This window comes from Cololabis saira, chromosome 10 (assembly GCF_033807715.1).
Source record: "Cololabis saira isolate AMF1-May2022 chromosome 10, fColSai1.1, whole genome shotgun sequence".
Taxonomy (NCBI): Eukaryota; Metazoa; Chordata; class Actinopteri; order Beloniformes; family Belonidae; genus Cololabis; species Cololabis saira.
In genome coordinates, this window is record NC_084596.1 from 29,812,668 (window position 1) to 29,836,132 (window position 23,465).

Genomic DNA, 23,465 nt, shown 5'->3' on the forward strand with positions numbered 1-23,465 from the left:
TTCATATTATAGGCTATGACAAGCAGAAGTACAAATAATGGGAATAATGGAGTTGGGAGGGGGATCTGCATCCCAGCTTTCTTTCATTACAGCAAATATATTTTGTATATATCGTTCATTTTGGCTGTTGCATAAGTGCCAGGTTGGTTATTATGATGATGTGCACGTTGCGATTTTCTCCCTCCAACGAATCCAATCACACCCTCCCCCCATCTCAAGTACAATTACGGCTGATTTATGGTTCCACGTTACACCAACGCAGAGCCTACGTAACCCTACGGCGTAAGGCTGTGCGTCGATTTAACGCGGAACCATAATAATTCAGGCTTTACGTGTTCGGTGACGTTTGAGCATGTGGAGGAGGAGGACTCTGGCTCTGGGCAGGGACCACTCGGACCAGGGAGGACTAATAAAACACTAGTCCACTCCAGCGCTGGAACAACGAAAGAAAGACAGTGGACCTTGACGCCTGGCGAAGGCTGCAGCCCATTGTCTCCCGCAGACGGAGGAACTAAAGCAAAGCTCCGCGGCCAGCAGCGCTGTGGGAGGAGGAGTAGTCCAAGTGGTAGGCAGCATTGCGGGTTTGTAAGACAGGGGGGGAAAAAGAAAAAAAAAGGGCCCTGGACTCATCTGGCCAATAACGGAAAATGAATCACAGTCAAGTTTTACTAAATATGAGCCGCGTTTTGTTGCAACTGGGGACCAACTATTGACGCATTTGCGCCGGTTGTTGTGTTTCTTTTTTTTTTTTTTTTTTGCTTTCCTTTTTTTTCCTCCCAGACACATCCAATCGCGCGGAGTTTCTTTTGTTCGCATCGCTTTTTGCAATCCCCAAAATTCCCAGTCTTGCACATTTTAGTGCTGCGTGGTAAAAGAGTTTAGTTAGTGAGTCGCTCCAGAAGAATGAATTTCCAGTCCAGCAGCGTGCCGGTGTCCGGGCTCCAGCAGCAGTCCCAGCCGGCCATGCCCACCCCGGGCACCGTCCCGGCGCCCGTCCCCGTCCCGCTGCCGCAGTCCATCCCGGCGCAGTTCGGCTCCGGCTCGTCCGGGGGCTCCGGGGCCGGCCAGTTCGGCTCGGGCACTGTCTCGGGCCAGGCTGCACAACAGCCCGGCCAGGCCGGCTCGCAGCAGTTTGTTTTGTCCAACTCCGCGGCCATCAGGGCTGAGATCCATCGGTTCGAGTCCGTCCACCCCAACATCTACGCCATCTACGACCTGATCGAGCGCATCGATGACCTGGCCCTGCAGAACCAGATCAGGGAGCATGTCATCTCCATTGAAGGTGAGTGCATTTCATTTTTTTTTTCTCTTTTTCATTCATTTATGTAGGGTATTTGTTTTTTCCTTTGAGGGAGGGAGGGGGACGTGGAAAGGGGTCCTCGTTTCCTCCCTTTTTATGCAGACTTGGTAACAGTAGTGTCATAGGCACATCCTAGTGTCAACAATCACACTTGAAGCCTGAATTGTGGTTCTGCGTTAAATCGACGGCGTAGGGCACGCGTACGGTGCGCGTCGCCGCGTACCATCCGCCGTAGGCTCTGCGTTGGTGTAACGCGGGACCATAAATCAGCTTTTAAAGGATGGGGGCGTAGCCGATCACATAGTCCTGCTCAGGGACTGAACTGCAGCCATGCACTGCATCGTTGACAATGCAATGTTCACATGCACTAACAAGAGCCCGCCTCTGTAATTGCCATTAGTAGAAAGAGAGAGAGGGGAAAAAAAGAAAAGAAAATCTGCACTGCCTTTTTAATAGGATTTGCTTAAGAGAGCTTTGTTTTTTTATCTAATGCCAGGGTGAGTGAGAGTTTTAATTTTCCATTTATTATTATTATTTTTGTGGCCCTGCGATGGACTGGGACCTGTCCAGGGTGTAACCCCTGCCTCTCGCCTGAAAATTAGCTGGGATAGGCTCTAGAACAGGGGTGTCAAACATACGGCCCGCGGGCCGGAACCGGCCCCCAAGGAGGTTCGATCAGGCCCGCGGGATAATTTAAAAGTGAAAAAATGCATAAAAGACATGGAATTCAAATTTTTAATAAGATGCAATTCATGTATTATCCGCTAGGGAGCACACTGTTTTGATCAGAGTAGAAGACAACAGCGGTATCAATGCGCCATCTGCTTTTTTATAAATCTAATTTAATCTTAAAGTGCATTACTATATTTTTCAATACCAATTAATAGTTAAAGTTTTGTGCCTTTGCACAAATCAGTGGGATCAGTTGCAATGCATATATGTGAATGATAAAAGTAAATTGCACATTTGTCTAAGGAAATATGAGGTGTTCCATGAAATGTTTTGTAAAAGGAATGTTCATTGAACTTCCAACTTTTTCCTAATGTTCTTGCGCTTTTTTACACCAAAACAAAGGAAAGACATGATATTTTGAGTGCGACTTCCATACATGCTATAATATAGCATGTATGGTGTAATTTTAATGGTCCGGCCCACTTGACATCTACCGAGGCCCTATGTGGCCCACGATGTGAAATGAGTTTGACACCCCTGCTCTAGAAGACCCCCGTGACCCTGCAAAGGATAAAGCGGGTATAGATAATGGATGGATTATTATTATTTTTTTTTGGATGGGGTGTGTGAGGAAACTGTCAGATGTAGAATCGAGTTCTCCATTGAAGTAATGATTGGTCTGAGCAGGACAATGCAGAGGGGCAACGCTCACAACCAGACAAGCAGCAGGAGAGTAGAAATTGTGATGGATGATTGCAGAAGGCCTAATGGACGTGATTGAGTTTGTTATTAAATATGGCACTGGAGGACCATGTGCAAGGAAATATGATGGCGGCTGCAAACCAGACCTCTCCACTATAAGCAGATCAGAGGCAATGTATCAACTGAAGATGATGCACAGATATTTCCTGAATTATGGTTTAGTAGTCCAGTTCTTCATCCAGTCAGTGGTGGTGCGAGTATACTTTCCACAACGAGGCTTCTGAAGAGCATCATAGCAACGCTGATACATAAATCTTTTCTCTATATGATCTAGTGTGGTTGCATTTGGCATCTGGGCACAACTGGAATTAATTTTGTGGTTGATCCTGAAATCAGCAGTGGGGAAAACACACCAATGTGGGGATTTGGCTTGTTGTATTTCTAGAAAGACTAATGTATCTGTGGAACCTTTGGGCTTGTTTATGATGGAACCTGTGGGAGGATAAATGAGAATGTGATGCAAAGTATTGGAAAATACAATTAAAGTATTTCATCATAATAACAAAGATGTGCTTGTCACTATTATTCCCAGGTGATTGTGCAAGCATGCCATTAGCTGAGGCCCCAATCTATAGATATACAGGTTAATGTTTAATATAGGCTATGGAGAAAACTGATTTAAATTTATCTGCGTGTTTGCCCTGAATGGTTAGGATCTTGACAGTATTTACTTTAAAAAGGCAGCCATATGGTACCCACACGATATCCAACAACGATAGCTTTTGTAGAAAATATTTTACTTCCGGGCCTTTATCATTCAACCTTTTGAGGAAAAGATGATTTTCTTTTTGTGTTGCTTTAAGATGACTGCATAATTTTCTCAGTGAAGGCATATCTTTATTCTGCTTCTTGATAGGACAACACTGCAGCCCTCTGTGGAGTTATTTCTCAGATGTGCATTTTAAAAAAGCATAAAGGTCATAGCTCATGTAATTCAGTTGATGTGATATTAATATTTTGCTTCTCCCCCTCTCATAAATGAGCAAAATCCTAACCCAGAAGAAAACTAAAAAAAGATAGTGTTATTCCCCTGTAGGGCGTCATGAATTTGGAAAGCCTTATCGGGGCAATTTTGTGGTGCAGAACATCACTTTTATTGTTGATTTGTTCTCCCCTAAGCTTGTGTGTTTTCTTCAGCAAGAAAACTTCTACTTCCCCCAAAACGCCCTCAAAGAATCTTTAGAAAATAAGTTAAAGTTTTTTTCAAGACAGCACAATAGGATTTAAATACAGCATATTCAGGAAAGTGGCCAACGAATGAAGAGTGACTTTCAGGACCAATTGTACTTTTTCAAATATGACATCCTGTTGGTGGTACAACTGGTCTGGTTTTTATTTTTTATGATTGTTGATGTTATTATTTTTAGTATTGTGCTTCTTTGACTATCTTAGTTATGATGCTTACTGATGATGCTTGAGACTTGAGTTCTTGTGTATAGGAAGTGCAAATATCTTATCAGTATACAACAATTGAATCAGAGAAAAAGGTCACATTCAGCATACCTTAAATTTAGCACAATTTTAACATGTTTAAAAGGATTTTGCTTTTATGAATAAAGTATGGAGGTGAATTGTGACCTACATATTATATGCCAAAAGACATATAAGTATGCTCTTGATAAAATATGTCTGAAGTGTAATGACACTTCTATGCTTCTTCGCCATCTTACTTAACATGCATTTTCTTTATTAAGTATATCTTTAAAAGGCTTTGAAGAGGTGCACCAGCAGATCTTGAGTGACTTGTCTTCACCTGCACTGTGGAACTGCAGATTTGTTCCTCTTCAATCTTGCATCATTGCAGAGTCCGTTGCTAAGGAACCAGTGGCTCATGCATTTAGCTGAAGAAACAGTGAACAGAACTGACACCCCTTACAAAATAAATTCCCTTCGATGCTAAGGTCTCCATGTTGTATTTCTGATTAATAAGACGCTTCCTTTGTATGACAATGAGACAGAGCCATGTTCTTTTTGCCTTGCATTGTGCTATTTGCAGAGACTGAGGCTCTAGGTGCTGATTTGCATATTTCAAGCATTTCACTCTGCTTTGTACATAAACAAAGTATTCATTTTTTTGCCACTCTGTGGTACAACCAAAGCTGACAAAGGTTGAAAAGCATGACATTCACTAGTAGCTGAAGCTGGAAATCTTCGAGCAAAATGGCAGAACCAGAATGTTGGCGTGGTAACTATGCCATGACAGTCTTTATGTTAAAGCAGATAAAGATCAAAGTTAATCCATCTTTGATTAAACATGACTGAATAACCAGTTTAAGGTCTCTGGGGCAAATATTTGTAACATATGACAGATGGTGTCTACATTGTATTTTCCGGAGACATCCAAAGAGGTTTTTTTTTCTTTTTTCTTTCCTTTTTTCTTTTTAATTATCCTGATTGACCGAGGGTCCATCCACCAGACAGGGTCACAAGATAATGCCTAAATGCAAAGCATAAATTGAGGTGTCAATTGACATGCAAATTTGGAGTAAACAGATTACTGTAATGCAACAGACACACAGCGATTGTTTGAGCCCCTGTAGATAGCTCATAGTCATTCAGATTCAACTTAATTCTAATGCAGCCTAGAAATCTGGACGCAGTGCTAGCAAATCCAAATTTGCTTGCCTTTACCTCCATCTTTCCTGATGTGTGTCTGATTGATCAGGCTATTTCACTGATGATTGAAAAATTCCCACAATTACATGTTGGAGTTACTAGTAGGCTATAGCTAAACTATGCTTTTTGTAGCCTGTTTCACAACATACTTTCAGTAGTAGTGAGTTAAGCTTTCATTTCAGTCTAGGATAGGTTAACTGGCTCAAATGTACTCTCTATCTCATAAAGGAGTATGTACAGGAGTCTCTTTTTTTAATTAATGTTAAACCAACATAATGGGAGAGCAAAGATCTTGCAAATTACATCCTCGGTGCAATTCCGTGCCAAAGAGACCTCAAATGTTTGCGAATTAGCATTTTCTAAAAATGCTAATTTGCTAAATTGACCTATATTCAGTTTAATTTAGTGTAATAGCTTTTACACCTAATGGTACTGTACTGCATTGGATTATGATTAGATTCAAGTGGACTGTGTTTAATTGGACTAAACTACTTTCCCTCTAAAGAGCCATGAAATGACTTTTTTTTTTTTTGCAAATCAGTGCTATATAAATAAGACTAAATAAAACGAGCCCAGAGCTGCTGATTTGTTTTACTATATTAAATTGTTGTTGGGTTGTTGCACCTCAGATTATTGTTTAAGTATCTGAATATTTATATACTGTAATCCAATATTTATTAAAATTAAAATAACTTTAACTGACAGCAAAGCTTCTGTCTTGTGGCTATCAGTGCCGTTACACTGGCCAGACCTCCCGCCAGCTGTCTGGCATGAGGCTGCAGAGGTTGAGCTGTCAAAGCAATTGTGAGTTGCATCACAGCATATACTGATAGCAGGCTACTCTTTCTTCAGTGTGCTGCTGAATCATGCATTGTTGCAGAAAAAAATTGAATGGTGACTGCTGCAGAATAGGGACTTGTGTATGGGTGAACACATGCATTAGTAGAATAAAGTTTTTTATTCATTAAAATCACAGGCCCCTTGAACTTCAAGGCTGCAGTTACGTTTCTCTTTTTGCACCAGAGTAAGCTCCAGCATCTGCGCCAAATCATAAAACACAATTATCCAGAAATGAAAATGGATGCTCTAACAGTATCATGCTTCATTTAATTAAAAAAAAATCATTTAAGTCGATTTTTAGGACTTAAACTTAGCTCAGCAGTTTCCTAAAACTTAATCCTTTCACTAAAATTGAGTATTAGGTTTGTAATGGTATTTTAGTGGAAGAAATAAATGTGTGAGAATGAAATCACAAAGATGAGGCGGTATGATTTTTGTCTTATTGTAACGTATCCATTTCAGTGACAAGGCCGAGTTGCATTGACAAGACTGAGCCCTGGGAATCCAAGCTTTTGTTCTGTTTACAGTGGGAGATGGTACTTGAATTTAATATTGTTTAGTTGGGTTTTTTTGCACATACTTTTTGAAGGTATAATGTCTAAGTAGCACTTGTATTACGAAGGTCAAGTATTGGAAAGTTCAGAGAAGGATGTAATGGTTTGTTTCCCCCTGGCTGTTTTAGCCTCAGGGTAGTATTTCACTTTCTGAGCTGGAGGTCACGGTTCTAAGATGATGACCTGCGTGTATTTTTGTGGACTTTCCTTTAACCATGTTTTAATGTTGTTTTATTTTTTTTACTGCTATCCTTCATCTTGAATTATAACAGTATTTCATCAAACTGCAAAAGCTTGCACTGACGTCCGTATTTCCAAGTGACAAGGCAATGTCACTGCAAAGGCAGTTGCCCAAATCCACTGTTGAAGAGGGGTGCTTGGGATTTCAAGAAAGGACTAATAAGCCTCTACAATAGGGCATTGTGTGTTGGAATAGCAGTAGGGATGACACAGAGAGATACAAAAAGCACACAGACAGCGGCCTCAGATCTCTCTGTTGGCATTGTGTTGCACCTAAGGAGCTCCCTGGTACACGCAGCATCTCATTTACAGAGGAAAGCGCGAGCATAAGTGCTAATCTGCTAATCACAAGCAGAGAATGATGATAATGCATATTTCCATCACTGCAAAAAGCAGGATTAATTTTTTCAGGACTGCTCACAACACCTCAGGATTTTGCAGAGGGCTCGCAACGGGCTTCAACAGTTGCAACAGTTTAATGTTTGAGTTGTGTACGTGGCTGTCTGGTTTAAATTTGATTTGATGAACTGGGCTGCAGGCCATCTGTGTCACGACAATGCGCATGCTACCTCTGGCAAGTGAAATGCCGTACAGTGTGCTCGTTATATTTCAAAAGTATATCTGTGAACATTGAATCGAAAGAGTTAGAAGTTTAAGTCAACGCTACCAGCTGCATCTGTTATGCGGTATGTCAATTTAAATTGCTGTTAATGTGGAATGTCGGTGTTTATAGAGTAACTCAGTAAGTATTTGCTTGTTGTACAGCCTGTGCCTAAATAAAGCCTTATGTAAATACATCTGTGAAGTATGGAATAGACCCAGCCATGGAGTAATTTTTTTCTTTTTCTCGAGTCACATAAACTGCACAAATGGAGCCGCACACTTTAGAACAATCTTCATCTTTAGAATTTGATTATTCAGTGGGAATGACAAATCTTTTATGTCCAAACCACAAGAGCTGCGTGTGCATTTGTGTGTTTGCAGCACATGTACTTTGATCCCGACACGGAGCGGTTGACCAGCCCAGTTAAATGGTAATTTCACATAAAACTACTAAGCTACTAACATTTTCCAGAAATATGACAGGCGGCAGTGGAAATATTCATTATAGTCTGCTGGTTCAGCACAAAATAACTTTAGAAATAGTTTTTCAACGGGAATGCTTTTACTTGCTTTGGTGAGACTGAATAGATGCCTCCAGTAATCTAAGATTCTTTTCTATATGTGTGTGTAACTTTGTAGCAACACGTTTTACAAACCAGTCGGCAGCGTAGTGTGAGGGTGCTGTTTGGCCGTGACGCAGACCCTTCTGCGTGTCCTGCAGACCGTGCTATGAGTTTTGTAAACACGCTTGCAGGGGTCTGTAGCTGAGAGTCTCCTAACAAACTCTGTGTTTAACCCTGAACTCTGGGTTGTTGCTCCCTGAGGGGGGAAACGCAGAGGTTTTGGTGATTGTGCATTAGTTCAGTCAGCTCTTGAGTATATTCACGTTGACTAAACTGCATATGTGAGTATTTAAAAATAGGGGAAAAAAGCCATCCTTAGAACTCTGATACTATGATTCACCATAACAACGAGGAAAAAGAAGTCTAGCGCCTCCATTTTGATCTACTCCAGCAAGAGATAGTCATGTGTGACATGTAAGCTGTAAATATTTATATTAAGTCATACCTTAAGAGGGCAAAAGATGTAATAAGGTCTAGATCAACCCGATAATACGTAGTAATTATAAAGATGCATTTGAAAGATGCCTCGGTTCAAACTGAATTTTAAACGTGTGTTTTGCATTCAAAATCTAATTCAGTGGCATATGTTGACTGTATTTCAGTGTGTTTTCACAGTTTAACTTGAATTGTGTCAAGACACAATAAGATCTTTAAATCTTAATCCAGTAATTAGAGTATCGGGGTCGGTGCAGATGGTCAAAAAAGGACAAATGATTGTTCACTGATCGGTGTCTTAAGATTCATCTGAACAGTGATTCGCAAGTAATGTCCAGTAATTGTTGCAGTTTAGGAGTGCGTTAAAGCCCAGTGTTAGCCACAGTTAAAGTACAGTATTATTAAAAAAAAAAAGGATATAATATTTATTTTATTATTGGCAGAAAATTAATTCATATTACACTGATAACATATTGGTCATAAAAGTATTAAAATTGGTTGCAAAAATCAGGTAAATACTAACTAATATCTCAATGTGAGCTCATACTTATTTTCTAATTCATCTCTTGATATATATTGTATAAAAGATAAAATGGTTGGATTTTAAACAAGCTTTAGTGGTTGGAGTGAGAGAGAAACTAACCATTGCTATGGTAACTGGCTCACATAAAAGATCCTTTTATAAACTATGAGATAACAACATGTTTGAAATACTCCAATCCGGTTTCTCTGTTGTATTCAGGAAAAAAACAAGTGTTCATATTGGGCATTTGGGTCAATATCTGATGATAAGATATTCTTAGCAGGTCGTATAATGGAGCTGAGTGTCTTATTTTGAGTTTGAAGAGATTGGGTACCGAGATTATAGAAGTTGAGATAAAGCCTGGGTGGTTGTTTTTTCTCCACTCTCAGTTACACTAAAACATCAGCGCTAAAAGTGGACACATTAAGCTTTATTTTCTGTTATATAGCCCACATAACATTCAAAGTTCATATCCAACATGATCAACATGATCCTAATTCAGAAGGCGAAATAAAAAAAGATTAGCTAAATTGGTGCATGTTTCCCTTGGTTTACTAGGGGAGTGTGTGCGTAATAGTTTCTTCTTTTTGGGGGGTTGGACGCAGTGACCAGGGAGAAGGAAGTCTAAAAACTACTGCCCTCCCGACCCAACCCATATACGAATGGATGGTTTGATCTGAAATAGTCTGCTGGATGCCCAGAAAAAAAAAAACAAGGGCTTGAAGTAAACATAGGCTGATTATTATTCTTCTACAGCTAAAGCTGTCTTCACTTTATACAATTTCAAGTCAAATTTGCCAGTCGCCAAGCTTAATCAACATACGCTGGTCCGCTCGTGATCATTAGGTATGAACTACTCATTGAGGCTTCAAAGACGCTTTGCTAACACATGGGTGAGCCATCTCTGATGTCAGACAGATGTCTAGCATGCTAGATACTAGCTGCTGTCTGTGACTCTGCATCCAGGCTGCAGCCAATGAAGGACCAAGTCATGAGGTGAGGTCACTGTGAAGAAAAGAAACCTGTGAAGGAAGGGGGTGGTGAGCGTACACCAGGTGTACCTAACACAGTGGCCGGTGAGTGTATTTTGGTATTGGAAAAAGAAAATGAACTCAAGAATCCCACTTCTAATAGAAAATGCACACTTGTATTGAGTCTGTGTAGGATGATGGAGTGAATTAAAAGTACCTGTAGGATGAAAGAGCTCCTTTGTTTTACCTCTTGTCTCTCAGTTCTGGAGCAGCACTGTCAGGCTCTCCATATGGCCTCTGCATGTGATATAACATCCGAGTGGAAAGCTCTCATGTCAGTCACACAAGTGGGAACGGATCAAGTGGTCTTCTTCTGATTTGCTATTCACCTGAAAATATAATCACATCTCTTATAACATTTGTAGCAACTGCAGCACCTTTATGTTGTGTCCTGAAAGTGAATATGTTCCAGCCATGTTTAAACCTTCAGAGCCACGAGAGCCTTGAGAGCCCCCACCCCCCAGTGTAGTTTATGTCGCATGTTTATTCTCCAGAGGGGAGCAGTAGCAGACTTTTACCCTGACAGATGTTTACAGGATAATTGGGTCTGCACATCTCACTCTCAGGAGTCTCTGTTATGGGATTAGTCCTCATATGCAGCTTCAGACTGCTCATTACAGCCCAATTGAAATTCATTTTAACACCACACCCGACTCCTGACCGCAGGTCAGCAGAGATGAGCTGAACTGGTGAGCTGTAAACAAGGCCGTCGTCTGAGGGCCTGGGAGGTCTGTGGGGTCAGAGTGCTATTTCTGCGCCCGCCCTGATGTCCTCTCTCTGCTGCCACACCACAGCATTGGCTTATTGAATGTGACGCTATCCTCCACAGCAGAATGTCCCCTATTGTGTCTCTGAACAAAGGCTCTCTCTCTCCCTCTTATGTTGATGGACAGCTTTTTTTTTTTTTTTCAATGTTCTGAATGCAGATGGGTGGAGAAAGCCGGTCAGGAAATTTTAGAGTATACTCATCTTAATCTGTTGTGGGCTGAAAGTAGAGTTCTGTTTCTCTGGTATAATATTCTATCATAGCTAGTTCTAACCTTTTTTTTTTTTTTTTGAATGAAAAAACCAGTGAAATTCTGAGTTCATTTTATTTTTCGTGCTGTTCAGAAATGAGCAGCTTTATTAGATTATGATAAAAGAAAGAAAGCAGGGAAAAACTCAAGTGTCTCCGAGGACGTAGGGTGATGTAATATGATGTAAAATTTCAAATAACAGACTCTAGTTAAATACAGTGCTTTGCCTTATATTACATTTAGTAAGATAAGACTTTTCATTCCAAATAATATTGTGACAAATTATTTTGATTATTCAGAAAACAACAATCAGTGACTCTTCCTGTTATGAATTAATTAATTTTCATCTTAATTTTCACGTGTGTAGAGGATATAATTTGCCATCTTTTTGCGTAAATATATTTTATATATGCAGCTGTTATTTATTGTGCTGCATGGTTTTTACGTTTTGGATTTCTTATCTCAAAGTAATCAAGCATGGCTTTATTATTCAACTAGAAAATAAGTAAAGTAAAATAAAGCAGATTAAAAAAAAAAACTTCATAAATGATGTAACACCAAAGTGTCCTGTGATGTTGAAAAGTACTTGCCTTCTGACGTGATCGTGATTTTCTCTCAAGCTGAGGTGGTTGTCCATTAAATCTCCCATAGGCTCTTCTTTTTTCTTTTTTCAATTTGTGCATCAGCCATGTCCTATGGTGGAAGTGCTCGTGTTTCCTGCCAGTGGGGTAGGGCTGGAAGCAGATGGCTGCTGACAGAGGAAGGGGTTTGGAAAGCAGTGACTGAGCAACAGATGGAAAGGCACATATGCCTCCAAGTCCCCTCAGCTTGCCAGCAGTCCCGTGACTAACTGTGGGAAGATTCTGGCCTCATCCAGGTTGGGGATAGATAGAGGATCCTGGTAAAGAATGAAGTGTCCTGAGAATAAAACTGCTTTTCTGAGATCCTGCTTAATTGGGTATGAATTGTGGCAAGAAATCAAGCTGGGGAACTGGAGCATTTTTTTTCTTCCAACAAACGCACCATTTCTGATCTGCTTTGTCATTTGCTTTAGGAAAAGAAAATCCATCGCCGTTTTCCCTTTAAACAGAGACTTAGTAAAGGGACTTTTGTGGCCCACGGGGAGCGTATTTTTTCACTGAAAGAAAGTGCTGGATAAAGTGTGGCGTACAGTGTTTGAGGCCATGATGCTACAGAATATGACCCTTTACAGCATCGCTGTTAGGAGGTAGTTGCTCTTCATCCATGTAATCGAGAATGTGCAGACTATTTAAAGATGGCAGGGCCGTGGAAATTTAGTGTAATTCCCTTAATGGCTCAGAGTATGTGACAATTTTTCTGTGTCGGTCACTCTTCAAGGACAATTTCTTGCTTTCCGCACGAGGATGGTGCAGGTACTCATGAAAGTTACTGTTGTGCCCCTGGATCATTCGGACCCAAAGGCTGTTTCATAAGAGCACACTTTCTACCACTTAAGTCTGAATGACATTAAACTTACATTTTGTGAGATTAAAATCCATTCTAGGGCATTAAACTTCTGGTGTCAGAGGAGATTTTCATCATGCAGTGCGACGTTTTGTGGCGGCTTAAAAGAGAATACCCATAGTGCATTTTCTGCATCATTCCCTTCTCTGTTTATTCCCATTAAAGTGAGAACAGTTGTCAGCTTTGCTTTTTTGTGGTTTGTCTTCTTGTCAGAAGAGCTTGTTTAACACGTGCCAGCTAAGTGCTATCACCCAGGTCTTACATTCCTTTTGTACATGTCATTGCTGATAATGTTCTGACATGTCCTCGGGTCTTGTGTTCACCGTTGTCAGATCTCACTCAGGCAACACGCCAGGCTTTTGTTTTCCAATTATTTTGCTGCTTTTTGTTACGGATGTGGTGTTGTAGTTCGGCTCAGTATTTAAAAAAAGAAAAAGAAAATGCTGCAGTGCACAGTTGGTTTCAATAAAGTATTTGAAAAAAAAAAGGCAGTTTGAATATGTGCTGGAGCATCTGTTACTCAGCTTATGTCTGCATCAGCAGGGATATTTTGGTCACTTGTTTTGTGAATTATAGCTAAACTCCGAGGACGAGTTTGTTGTGAAGAGATGTTTTATTCTGTGGGAATAACTGGAGAGGAAGTGTAATGCGACCCCGCATTTACTGTTTATACCCCCATTTCCTGCTTTCCCCAACTGGAATAAGCTAAAGTTGTTCCACTGCTGATTCCCTCTGGCCGTGACCCAGGACTGATGTCATGTGGGGCAGTATGTGAACTGCGTGTACTACAACCCCTCTTGGAACGCAATCATAGTTCCAGTTTTGAGCCCAACATCTTAGGGGGAGGCTTCTGTTTGCGGGAGACAGCTCTGGGCCGTTAAGATTTACAACCTCGTTTCCAAAAGGCAGAATGCTGTGTGTTCATTATGTAAATGTAAGGGGGATTGTAAGGCTCTGCACTTAAAAACCGACATGATTCTGTCGCGAAAATCAGCAACACTTCTTAAAACCATCGTCAATAAACACACTTCATGCAAATGCAAAGAAACAGCGTGGCTGCTTAGTAAACTAGCAATCCTTCAGCACAGTGATTCTTAACCATAGGGCCGCGGCCCACACTTGGGCCGCGAGCGCCATCTAGTGGGCCGCCAAAAGAATTCAGTTTTGTACATGTGGGCCGCGGGGGCCGTGGGACTGCATAGCAACTCCCGACCAAATGAGGAGAAGACACTCAGCTAGCTGTTCGTGTAATAGTAAGAGAAATGGTGTGTATTTACAGAGTACATCCTTCATTTTGCACAGAGTAGGTTTAGATCCGCCAGGATTAGGGATCGATTACTTGCGTCTGCGCCCAGAGCGAGCGAGCGCGGCGTGATAATTTATCCCGGCGCGTCCCCGCGGCCGGGGAGGTCAGTCAGTGCCGCTCGGGCGGTGGCTCCGTCGTTACTGCTGAGGATGGTAGATGTAGATGCGTGGGCTGACGTGTCTGCTGGACTGGACTGTTCGAGCTTTTGCAAAAGCATCGGATAGTGACTCGGCTGCAGCGCGACCAGAACGCTGCGGGCTCTGGCCGCGCTGCAGCTGATCAGGCTCGGATGAAACCCGACACGCGCAGTCCTGACAACTTATTAATGTAAATAACTTAAAGTAAAATCAAAATAAGTTTTGTTCCCGCTCTATTTTTAAATATGCACACTTGTATGCTTGTGTGTGTTGTAAGGCAGCACGCCGTGTGTGTGTTTAAATCCAGAAATGACACAAAACTGAAGGTGCGCCTTTCCACACGGCGCCGTATGGTCAACAAAATACGGTAATTAGCTTGACTTTATATACAGAGATGAGAAGCGTAACAGGTGGAAAGGAAAGTTCAACCCAGAATGGACAAATGCATCCTGTTCAGTCTTCCCACTGGGACAAAACCAGTGTCTCATACGTTCAGAGACCGTGGCGTTCAAAGTGCGACAGTGAAACGCCACTGAAACAAAACACAAAGTTTTTCATCAAACATATTCACTCAAGTCTGAACTGAAGTCACAGAAAATAAGCTGACCATCTTAAAACATCCTGCCCATGATTGGGTCCAGATACAGCTGTGAGGCAGCTTTCTCCATAATGAACATGATTAAAACTAAATATCGTTCCAGGCTCATCAATGAGCACCTTCACATGAGAACCTGACACCATCCAGCCCAGATTTAAAGTCCTGACAGGAGAAGTTAGAGCTCAGTTCTCTCACTGAACGACACAGAAAGGTGGGGCATAAGATTAAGGGGAAGAAAGAAAAATTGCAAAACTGTTCAATTGTTAAGATGTGTTTATATTCATTTATTATAAAAATGTGTTGAGACAATTGACAAAGAAAAGGGGAAATTCAAACTGCTGGTAGAGAAATAAAATAGCATTTGAAAAATAAAATTAAATCTATTTTATTTTTAAGATAAAAAAATATGTGTAATTCAAGTTACACATGTTAATGGGCAAATATGTACTTATATATATATATATATATATATATATATATATATATATATATATATATATATAGTTTTATATATAGTATTCAAGTTTTAGTTGAATACCCCTGCTATACAGTGTTAATATTTAATGGGCCCCGGGCCACTCTGTACTGAAAAAATTGGGCCCCAAGGTCATAAAGGTTAAGAACCCCTGCTTCAGCACACACCTGACAATTAAAAGAAATGGGAAAAACATGACTACATTTTTAATTTATAAACCATTTTCACGTATCATGTTGAGAACAAATAGAAAAACAAACTAACTAAACATCAATAGATACATAAAGAATATTGCTCAAATCTGCTGCTATTGATGAATAGGTCAGAATGAGGCCAGTTTTTCCCAAAGTCCTCGCAGAATCTTTTATTTAGTACAATTGTTCTCTGGTCTTTCAGAAGTCCCTGAACTGCTGAGCAGCAGAAATACTAATAACATGGGTTTTCATTTCATCTCAGAATGAAAGCAACTGGTCTTTTCGGTTCTCAATTGCTCAGATTTCTGAGGTGACGCAAGATAGTGGTAAACCCCCCCTGCTCCATTTCTCTTCTTTTTGCTAAAAAAATACACGCATTTCATTGTTTGATTTAAATTTATGTATTTTTTGTTACTTTATTTCATTAGGGATAGTAAACAAAATGAGCATCTTACAAAAAACCTGAGCCATGCACGTTACAACCTCTGCATCCACATAAACAAACTATATGCCATATTGTGTATTTCATTTTGCTCTTATATTAAGAGGAACACGTATGTCATTCCAAGTGTTATCTCAAATGAAACCCAAGCAGTATTTCAAGTACTAAAGATGAGGGGATGAAAACAAAAAAAAAACATTAAATCTGAACTAAATTAAATCAATCTTCTTTTATCAGGTCTTTTTTAAGATTTCCTATTTCAATGTTTGTTGATCTCAGCTAAAAATAACATTTGAATGATTTACAAATCATGTTGCATCTCCTTGAAATTAATGGGAAACCCAAATCAGTTGAAATAACTACCCTAATGCATTTTGTTTTTGTGGTTCTATGTTCATAATTGCCAAACTGTCGGCTTCTTAAAGGGAAAGTTCGGTTTTTTACAACCTGGACCTTATTTCTGGCATTTTTTATGGTCGTATACTCACCCAGGCAAGTTTGGTGTCATTCGGAGTCCTTCTCCATATAACGGTAGTGAACGGGGCACAGCGGGACACAGACGATGCAGTGTCTAAATAACACATGATTGCCGCGAAACTCGTTCATTTCTTTTATGAATCACTAGATCTGCTTCCAGGACCTGTTGTCTACATCCGGGGCTGCGTGTGTAACAAATAAATCAGTTTGTAAACAAGACCTCTGAACTCATGACTTCATCTCTGTGCGCGTATCGCAGACACAGCTCTGTGTACAGCTGGAGTTCGCTACTGTTAGTTTACTGTTAGTTATTTGAAACATGTCTGAATATTTGTCAAATTCTTAGGGAGTGGACGACGACTTTGAATATGATGGACGTCCTTACCGTTTTGAGCCAGAGTATACGGCTGAAGAGCTCACGGAACGGAGGACAGAGTGCGCGCACAGCCCCGGATGTAGACAACAGGTCCTGGAAGCAGATCTAGTGATTCATAAAAGAAATGAAGAGTTTCGCGGCAATCATGTGTTATTTAGACGCTGCATCGTCTGTGTCCCGCTGTGCCCCGTTCACTACCGTTATATGGAGAAGCGGCTCGCAAAAAAACCCCTAATATCTTCCGAAGGACTCCAAATGACACCAAACTTGCCTGGGTGAGTATACAACCATAAAAAATGCCAGAAATAAGGTCTAGGTTGTAAAAAACCGAACTTTCCCTTTAAAGTCAAATAATTAACCTCTTTGCATGTTGGAGGTTTGACGTCTGACTTGCTTCAATATTTCATTGCCATATGCATAAATCATGAAAAAATGTTTTAGGAAATTGGCCCAATATTAAGGAATGAGGGTTGCTGGCAGAATGGCAGCACATGGAATTCAGAGTACAGCCAAATTATAGCAGGCCACAGAATGACGGGACACAAGAGGCCAATCATCAGATGGCAAAAGTGGCTAAAATCTGAAGAAGTCATAAATACCACTCATATTCTTAATAGCCTGCCAGTTAGAGGCAGTGTTACTATGGAGATTTGGAAAAAGAAAGTTAGCAGACTGCTGTAGTGATTGTTGAGCACCATTTTTTTTAAATAAAAATGCAGTGTTTCTGATATGAGACAGTGCTATAAAGTGTTTCATCCACGATGTGAAGAGATGCTCTGCAGTGCCCATTTGAAATAAGCCGTTCTGTCTTGCTCTTGGCTGTGTCAGTGACGCTTCACTTTGGATGATGAGATTTTGAGGAGTCTGGCGTGAAAAGTGCACCATTCAGCAGCCTCGGCAGATGAACCCTCTCAATTCTGCATTTGTGTACTGGAACGAACTACAGGCCTCGAAGAAAATACTGTACAATTTAGAGTGGAAGAATTATGACACTTGTGTTGCTGCACAGTATATCTCATGGCCCACTGTGCCCTTGGGTACCTACTTTCATAACATTAGACCAACTGGTTTCTAAAGATGCATTAAAGGCCTGTGAGCTATTTGTATCCATTTTGTAAAAAAAAAGAGGAGAATAAAAAAAAACCCAAAACACTAATTTCCCAAGAAATTTGGTTTCTCAGTGGCGTTGGTTTGTAGGATTGAGATTTATTTGTCTAAGTCTAAGTACATGCACGGAAAATGTGTGTTAGGAAAGGGATATTTCACATTATCTAATGTTTATCTTGGCCCCCTTTGAGGACATTTACACTACTAAATGGTAGCTTTTCACACATTTGGCTTCAGGAGAACTCTGCCAGCTCAAAAAAGCTATCTTTTATTGTGTCAGAATCAGGCATAAAAACTAGGTTTGGCCTAAAAAGAGTTGGCACCTCATTGCAGTCCAGGCTAATTCAAAGCTACATTCTGTCTGTTTAGAAAATAAAACAAATCTTCCTGTGGTCTTTTTTCGTGCCAATAGGGCCTTTAGTAAATTGGACTCTACCTCTACTGACTTGGTGAGTGAGAGTTTGGGCGCAGTACACTAAGCAGTCCACTTTGAAAACAAATCATTTGGCCAAAACTACCATTGTGGATAGTCAGATGTCACGTTTGGGAAAAGTCCATCCGACTGAAATCTTGGTTTTCACTGTCAGGGCTGTCGTATAGGTCATTTAGCACCGGCAGCCCGGAGGACCTGCCCTTATGCATGAAATGAGGCTCCCAGGCTGAATAAATTGGATGTCAACTGTATTATTTCTGTAGTGTACAAGCCCTGGCGATGAATCTCCATCACCGGGGAGGGGGATGCAGATCTGGTGGTGCATGGGTAGGCAGTAGCTTGTGTTATGTAACCCAAGTAGGTGGCTAGAGTAGCTTTGTGTGAGAGTGTGTATTTGTGCTGTGCATGTTGTGTTTTCTGGATGTGTGAATTTCCCCTCACGCTGTTCCCTGCCTCCGACCTAGATGGGTGTCTGTTGACTGAAGCAGCCTGAGGAGATGAAAGTCACGGGAGGTTTGGAGGAGTGTCATGTTGCGATTAGGTCAGGAACCGACGTTGTCCTACAGTTTAGTAATCCTCTGCCTATTGCATTACAACTTCTTAGAACTGGTGCAGATGAATTTCTTAATATCTCAGTGACTTTTGATGCCAAATTCTTGGTTTGAAGCTGGCCTAACATAAGATATCGTCAATTATTACAAAGGAGTGACAAAGGGGATGAGTTTTCTAAATACTGATCACCACCAATGGCACCAGAGCTCATTAGCCCAGGGGCTTTTTTCCAAATAGCCAATTATTTCAGCTTTGGGTCTTTTACATTTCCACTGAGGTCCAGGTTACAGGATTAATCAAATGAAGGTATCTGAAGCGAGTCGGTCCTTCTCGATACTCTTCACCCCCATGCTGAGGCTGCTACATAAGTTGTAGCAGTTTGTCAAACAGCCAAACGGGAAGGGTGCTTCATGTGAATCAATACCAATACCCATTTGTTCACGTTACATCTTTCTGCAGGTCTCTGAAATCACTGATGGAAGTCTCTGACCTCTTCAGAACTCTCTCCCCATTCAGTAGAAACAGACGAGGACTTGTGCTACAGCTCCATTCTCTTTGAATCTGAGATTAATATTATATTGTTTTGATTTTGCTTCTGTCTTGTCACAATCAGAGCTCTCTCTCTCTCTCTGTGTTAAGCTAGGCTTGAAGTTGCTCAACCATCGTAGGGCACAGTGCACGCGTCTTCCCAGCTGACGTGCTGAACTATTACTGTGGCACAACCTAAGGGTAGCAGATTTTATGAGTTATTGTTGGTGTTAAATCTGTGCTGACTGTGAAGGAAGTGCTAGAATAACATGCTGGGAGAACTCAGTCAATTAGACATGTTTAGAACTCCAAAGCCATCTGTGAAGTTTCAGGGTATCACAGGGTTAGACTCTGGTCGGAAACACAGTTGAAATGGGGAAAAGCGGTTTTCAAAAGACCATTGACTCCAAATTCTAGCCCTTCAGTATTCTGGGGTAGAGGTTAAGCGCATCTTGCACTTGCTCGAGTTAAAGACCAAGGAAATACTTACTTGCTTAATTGATTGATTCATGCGGCCTACAAAAGAAAGTCTCCAACCATTTTGATGATCAACTAATCATTTCATCTCAACTGTTTCCAGACTAAAATTATTGAACATGACAGTCAAATTAAGCCTGAATTAAGGTTCTGTGTCAAACCAACGCAGAGCCTACGCCGTCACCGTGACGCCGTTGTGAACCCTTCGGACTTCTCCGTCACTCCATTTCGCCGCGGTGCAGTACCCCCCGTGACCGCTAATTCGCGATCTTTTCCTGAATGGTTTATCCGACTTTTTCCGGTCACAGTGACTCAAAGAGATAAGGACAACTATTGTGCAAAAAAACAAAAAAAAAAAAAAAAAATCACACATACACGAAGAAAAGAGCGCTGAAAGTTCACGACTGCTTCAAACCGGAAACCGGAAATGTGTTGCTACCAAGCGAACCAATCACAGCCCTCTCCGTCTGCGTGTGGTCTGCGTCGCCTCAACGCGTAGTTACAATTTTCGGGAGGTGCACGTCAGCAACGGCATCAGTGACGGCGTGTGGTACGCTTCGACGCGTACCACACGCCGTAGGCACAGCGTCGTTTTGACGCAGAACCATAACTCAAGCTTCATGCAGGCTTATTTTATTTTCATCTAAGACTCATTGCTGTAATGTTTCTGGTCTGTGTGTGGCTCTTAACACCTCTGCAGGAGAAACTCAGCAAGCCATTATAAGATGCACTGTGTGAATCAACTGACATGTTGATGAGTCATTGAAAATTGTTTTTGCTGATCAGTGCTGAGTAATGCAACACCTCAGTTTGCTCTCGCTCAAGGACAGACAGGTACTGCGAAACCAAACATGGACTGGTTATACATGATCGTGAGTAATGGGACATAGAGCAGGGAAGAAAAGACCCATTTAAACATTAATTTTTCTTGAAGATTAACACAGATGGACTGTTCTGTCCTTCCAGGGAAAAAAATAACAGCCACTCTCCTCAATGTTATTGTTGTATTCCTTTTCTGTGGTTACCTTTTGTGGTTTAAATACTGATGAATGCAAATGCTCTTTGTTAAGAACGATATGAAACATGTTGTCTTTTTTAACTATTGTCAAACAAGAATTCAAATAATAGGCATGGCTCATGGGGAAATTGTTTAGCTAGGGGTTCTCTTTAAAGAAGTGCAAGTTCTGCCTACCCGAGTGGCACTGGATATACAGGAAATGACAGTAAAAGCGGGGCATTTGCAGACCTCTCAGTTTCGATCAGGACAGATGAAGTACTGAGGAGGAGACTAAGACAAATGGCTCAGAGGGAACACCGACTACATCAGTCAAGGACCGGAGACTGAACAAGCCAAGATTATCATGTAACATCTCTGATTTGCTGTGATGTGACAGCCACAGTTTTTAAGTCACCGGGGAGATAGAGCATAAGCAAAAGAAAGACCCATGGAATGATGGCAGCGAATCACTGCATTGGGACAATAACGCTGGTGGAAGACGTTCCTCTTGTTCTTCTAGATACACTGACAAGGCGAAAGTAATCAGCTGGTGGGGCGAGTTACTTAAATCTGAAATCTGTCATTCTTCAGATGATACTGGCTTAACAAATGACAAACTGATAACGGTTTAAAGCATAATCTTGAGAGGTTACTTCCCACTTTAGCAGGTGCTCATTCACACTTTGAGTTGATGAGCTTGCAGAGTTTGAAGGTCAACTAACCCAATGGTTCATAAAATTATTTATTTCTTATCTTACTAGCTATTGAACTGATTTTTCTTTCTCCTTTTCTCTCTGCCACCATTTGTTCGCTGCTTTGGCTCATGTTGATGCAACCCTCAATATCATATACCTTCAGGTAAGCCCTGCTAACACCTACACGCACCCAGTATGAACACATCCTAACTGCATTTGTTTTGTTAGTATGGACCATTGTGGCATTTTCTTTCCTGTCAGGAAAAGCGTGAATGAATTCATACACAATTGGAAGGTCAGAAAGAGTTATTGAGCTTTCTCTGTGTTCTGCCATCTGTGGATCTTGAAGCAGACAAAGCTCTGATTTTTACAGCAGTTAAACCGGGTGTAACAATAAAGCTGTGCTTTATGATGGGCATTGACTGCGACTGCGAATAGCTTGCTGGCCCTGGGATTCAATAAGGATTGAAAAAAATCCCCAAAAGTACCAAAATATTTGCTTTTCATGAGCTCCGGTGCCAATAAAGTTTTGCTCTGCCAGCTTACACGAGACCTTTTTCTGAAAGTACGGCCAATTTATCTCACCAGAGGACTCCTAATATGTTGACTTGGCAGATTTGGCTTCCTAATCCGATGAAGGGTAGAGTGCAAATAAAGGATGGAGCAATTACCCATTTGTCTCTATGCTGAATAGATTTTCCATCTTTCTGACATATTCTTTGTGAAAGGAAAATAGCATGTGGCCAAGGGCAGTTTAAAAACAGGACAGCACTGATTAGGGAATGGACTAATTCCATTTATTATCCTATGGAATGCACGAGTATCTGAATATTTGCAGATTTCTTGTAATGTAGGAAATGCTCGTAGTGATAACCTCCTAAGACGATCCCAGATGGGGATGCCATCCTTTCAGCTGGCCTACTTCCCTGACACTCATCACACATAACAGTTTGTACAATCTGCCTGCACCAGTTCTCTTGCTAAGCCAGCCATGTAATTATTGTGTGCATTTTGGCTTTGCTGCAGTAGAAGGCACCAATCTTGTATGCAGAATTTATATATGATTTGGACATCATATTGTGAGCATGTTCGGTGTATTTGAGCAGCATGTGAGCAGTCATGGTTGGAATCCACCGTCGATGGACTGAGAAGAATGACACCATAAAATGTGTCGCTAACGGTGATGGTTCTGTCTTGTAGAAATAAACCATGAACATGAATGTAGGAGTGGAGAAAGTGGCTCCACCTGTAGCCAGTGCGGTGGATCTTGCCTAATATGATGTTCTGATATTATTTTTATCAATTTGAAATATTTTTTTAATGTGAATAGAGATGTGTGTAGGCATGCATATCTTTTTTTTTTTTAAGAGTGCATATTCTTGGTGCAATGAAAGTAAAACAAGCTCTCATTTGCTGTTTACTTAACAATATAGCAGATTTGCAGGGTTGGTACTTCAGGTCAGGTGGCGTCTCCAGTGCACGTGGTCATCATAACAGTGACCTCTGTGGTTGAAAGGAAAGATGTTTTAAATTGTAATACAATAACCATGTTCCATGTTAAAATAAAGCATTTAGTCTGTTTTCGTACGAGAGAAGGAAGTACAATCATGCCCTTTTTTTTGCCACCACCTTTAGTTCTAGTGTTTTATGTATCAGGACATAAATGCCTAAAAGCTATTGAGTCATGAGGTGGACTTTTTCTTTTCACTTTGTATCTTAGATTTTATTCCACGAATAATGATATGATGTAGTATGTCATGTGTTGTCCATCTGAGGTTGTATTTGCTCCGTATTAAGACCTGCTAAAGAGGAGATGATTTTATTTTTTACGTCATTATTCTCATATGTAAAACCTTAGAGTTGAAAGAGGGGTAGAAAACTTATTGAAAGGACTCTTTCCATGTGTGTGCTGTAATTTGAGCTGCTCTATTTTTTTTTTTGTAGCAGATGGTCTTGCTGTGTATGTTAGTG

At 40.9% G+C, this 23,465-nt stretch overlaps 1 protein-coding gene across 1 annotated transcript in view; it reads left to right on the forward strand.

Moving 5' to 3' along the window:
• The first annotated feature begins 369 nt into the window (after window positions 1-369).
• Window positions 370-23,465, forward strand: part of agap3 (ArfGAP with GTPase domain, ankyrin repeat and PH domain 3) — a 142,766-nt gene continuing 119,670 nt past the window's right edge. The window contains exon 1 of the mRNA XM_061732485.1: window positions 370-1,282. Within this exon, the coding sequence (XP_061588469.1) occupies window positions 904-1,282 (379 nt within the window). The 5' untranslated portion in view covers window positions 370-903. The remainder of the gene's footprint in view (window positions 1,283-23,465) is intronic.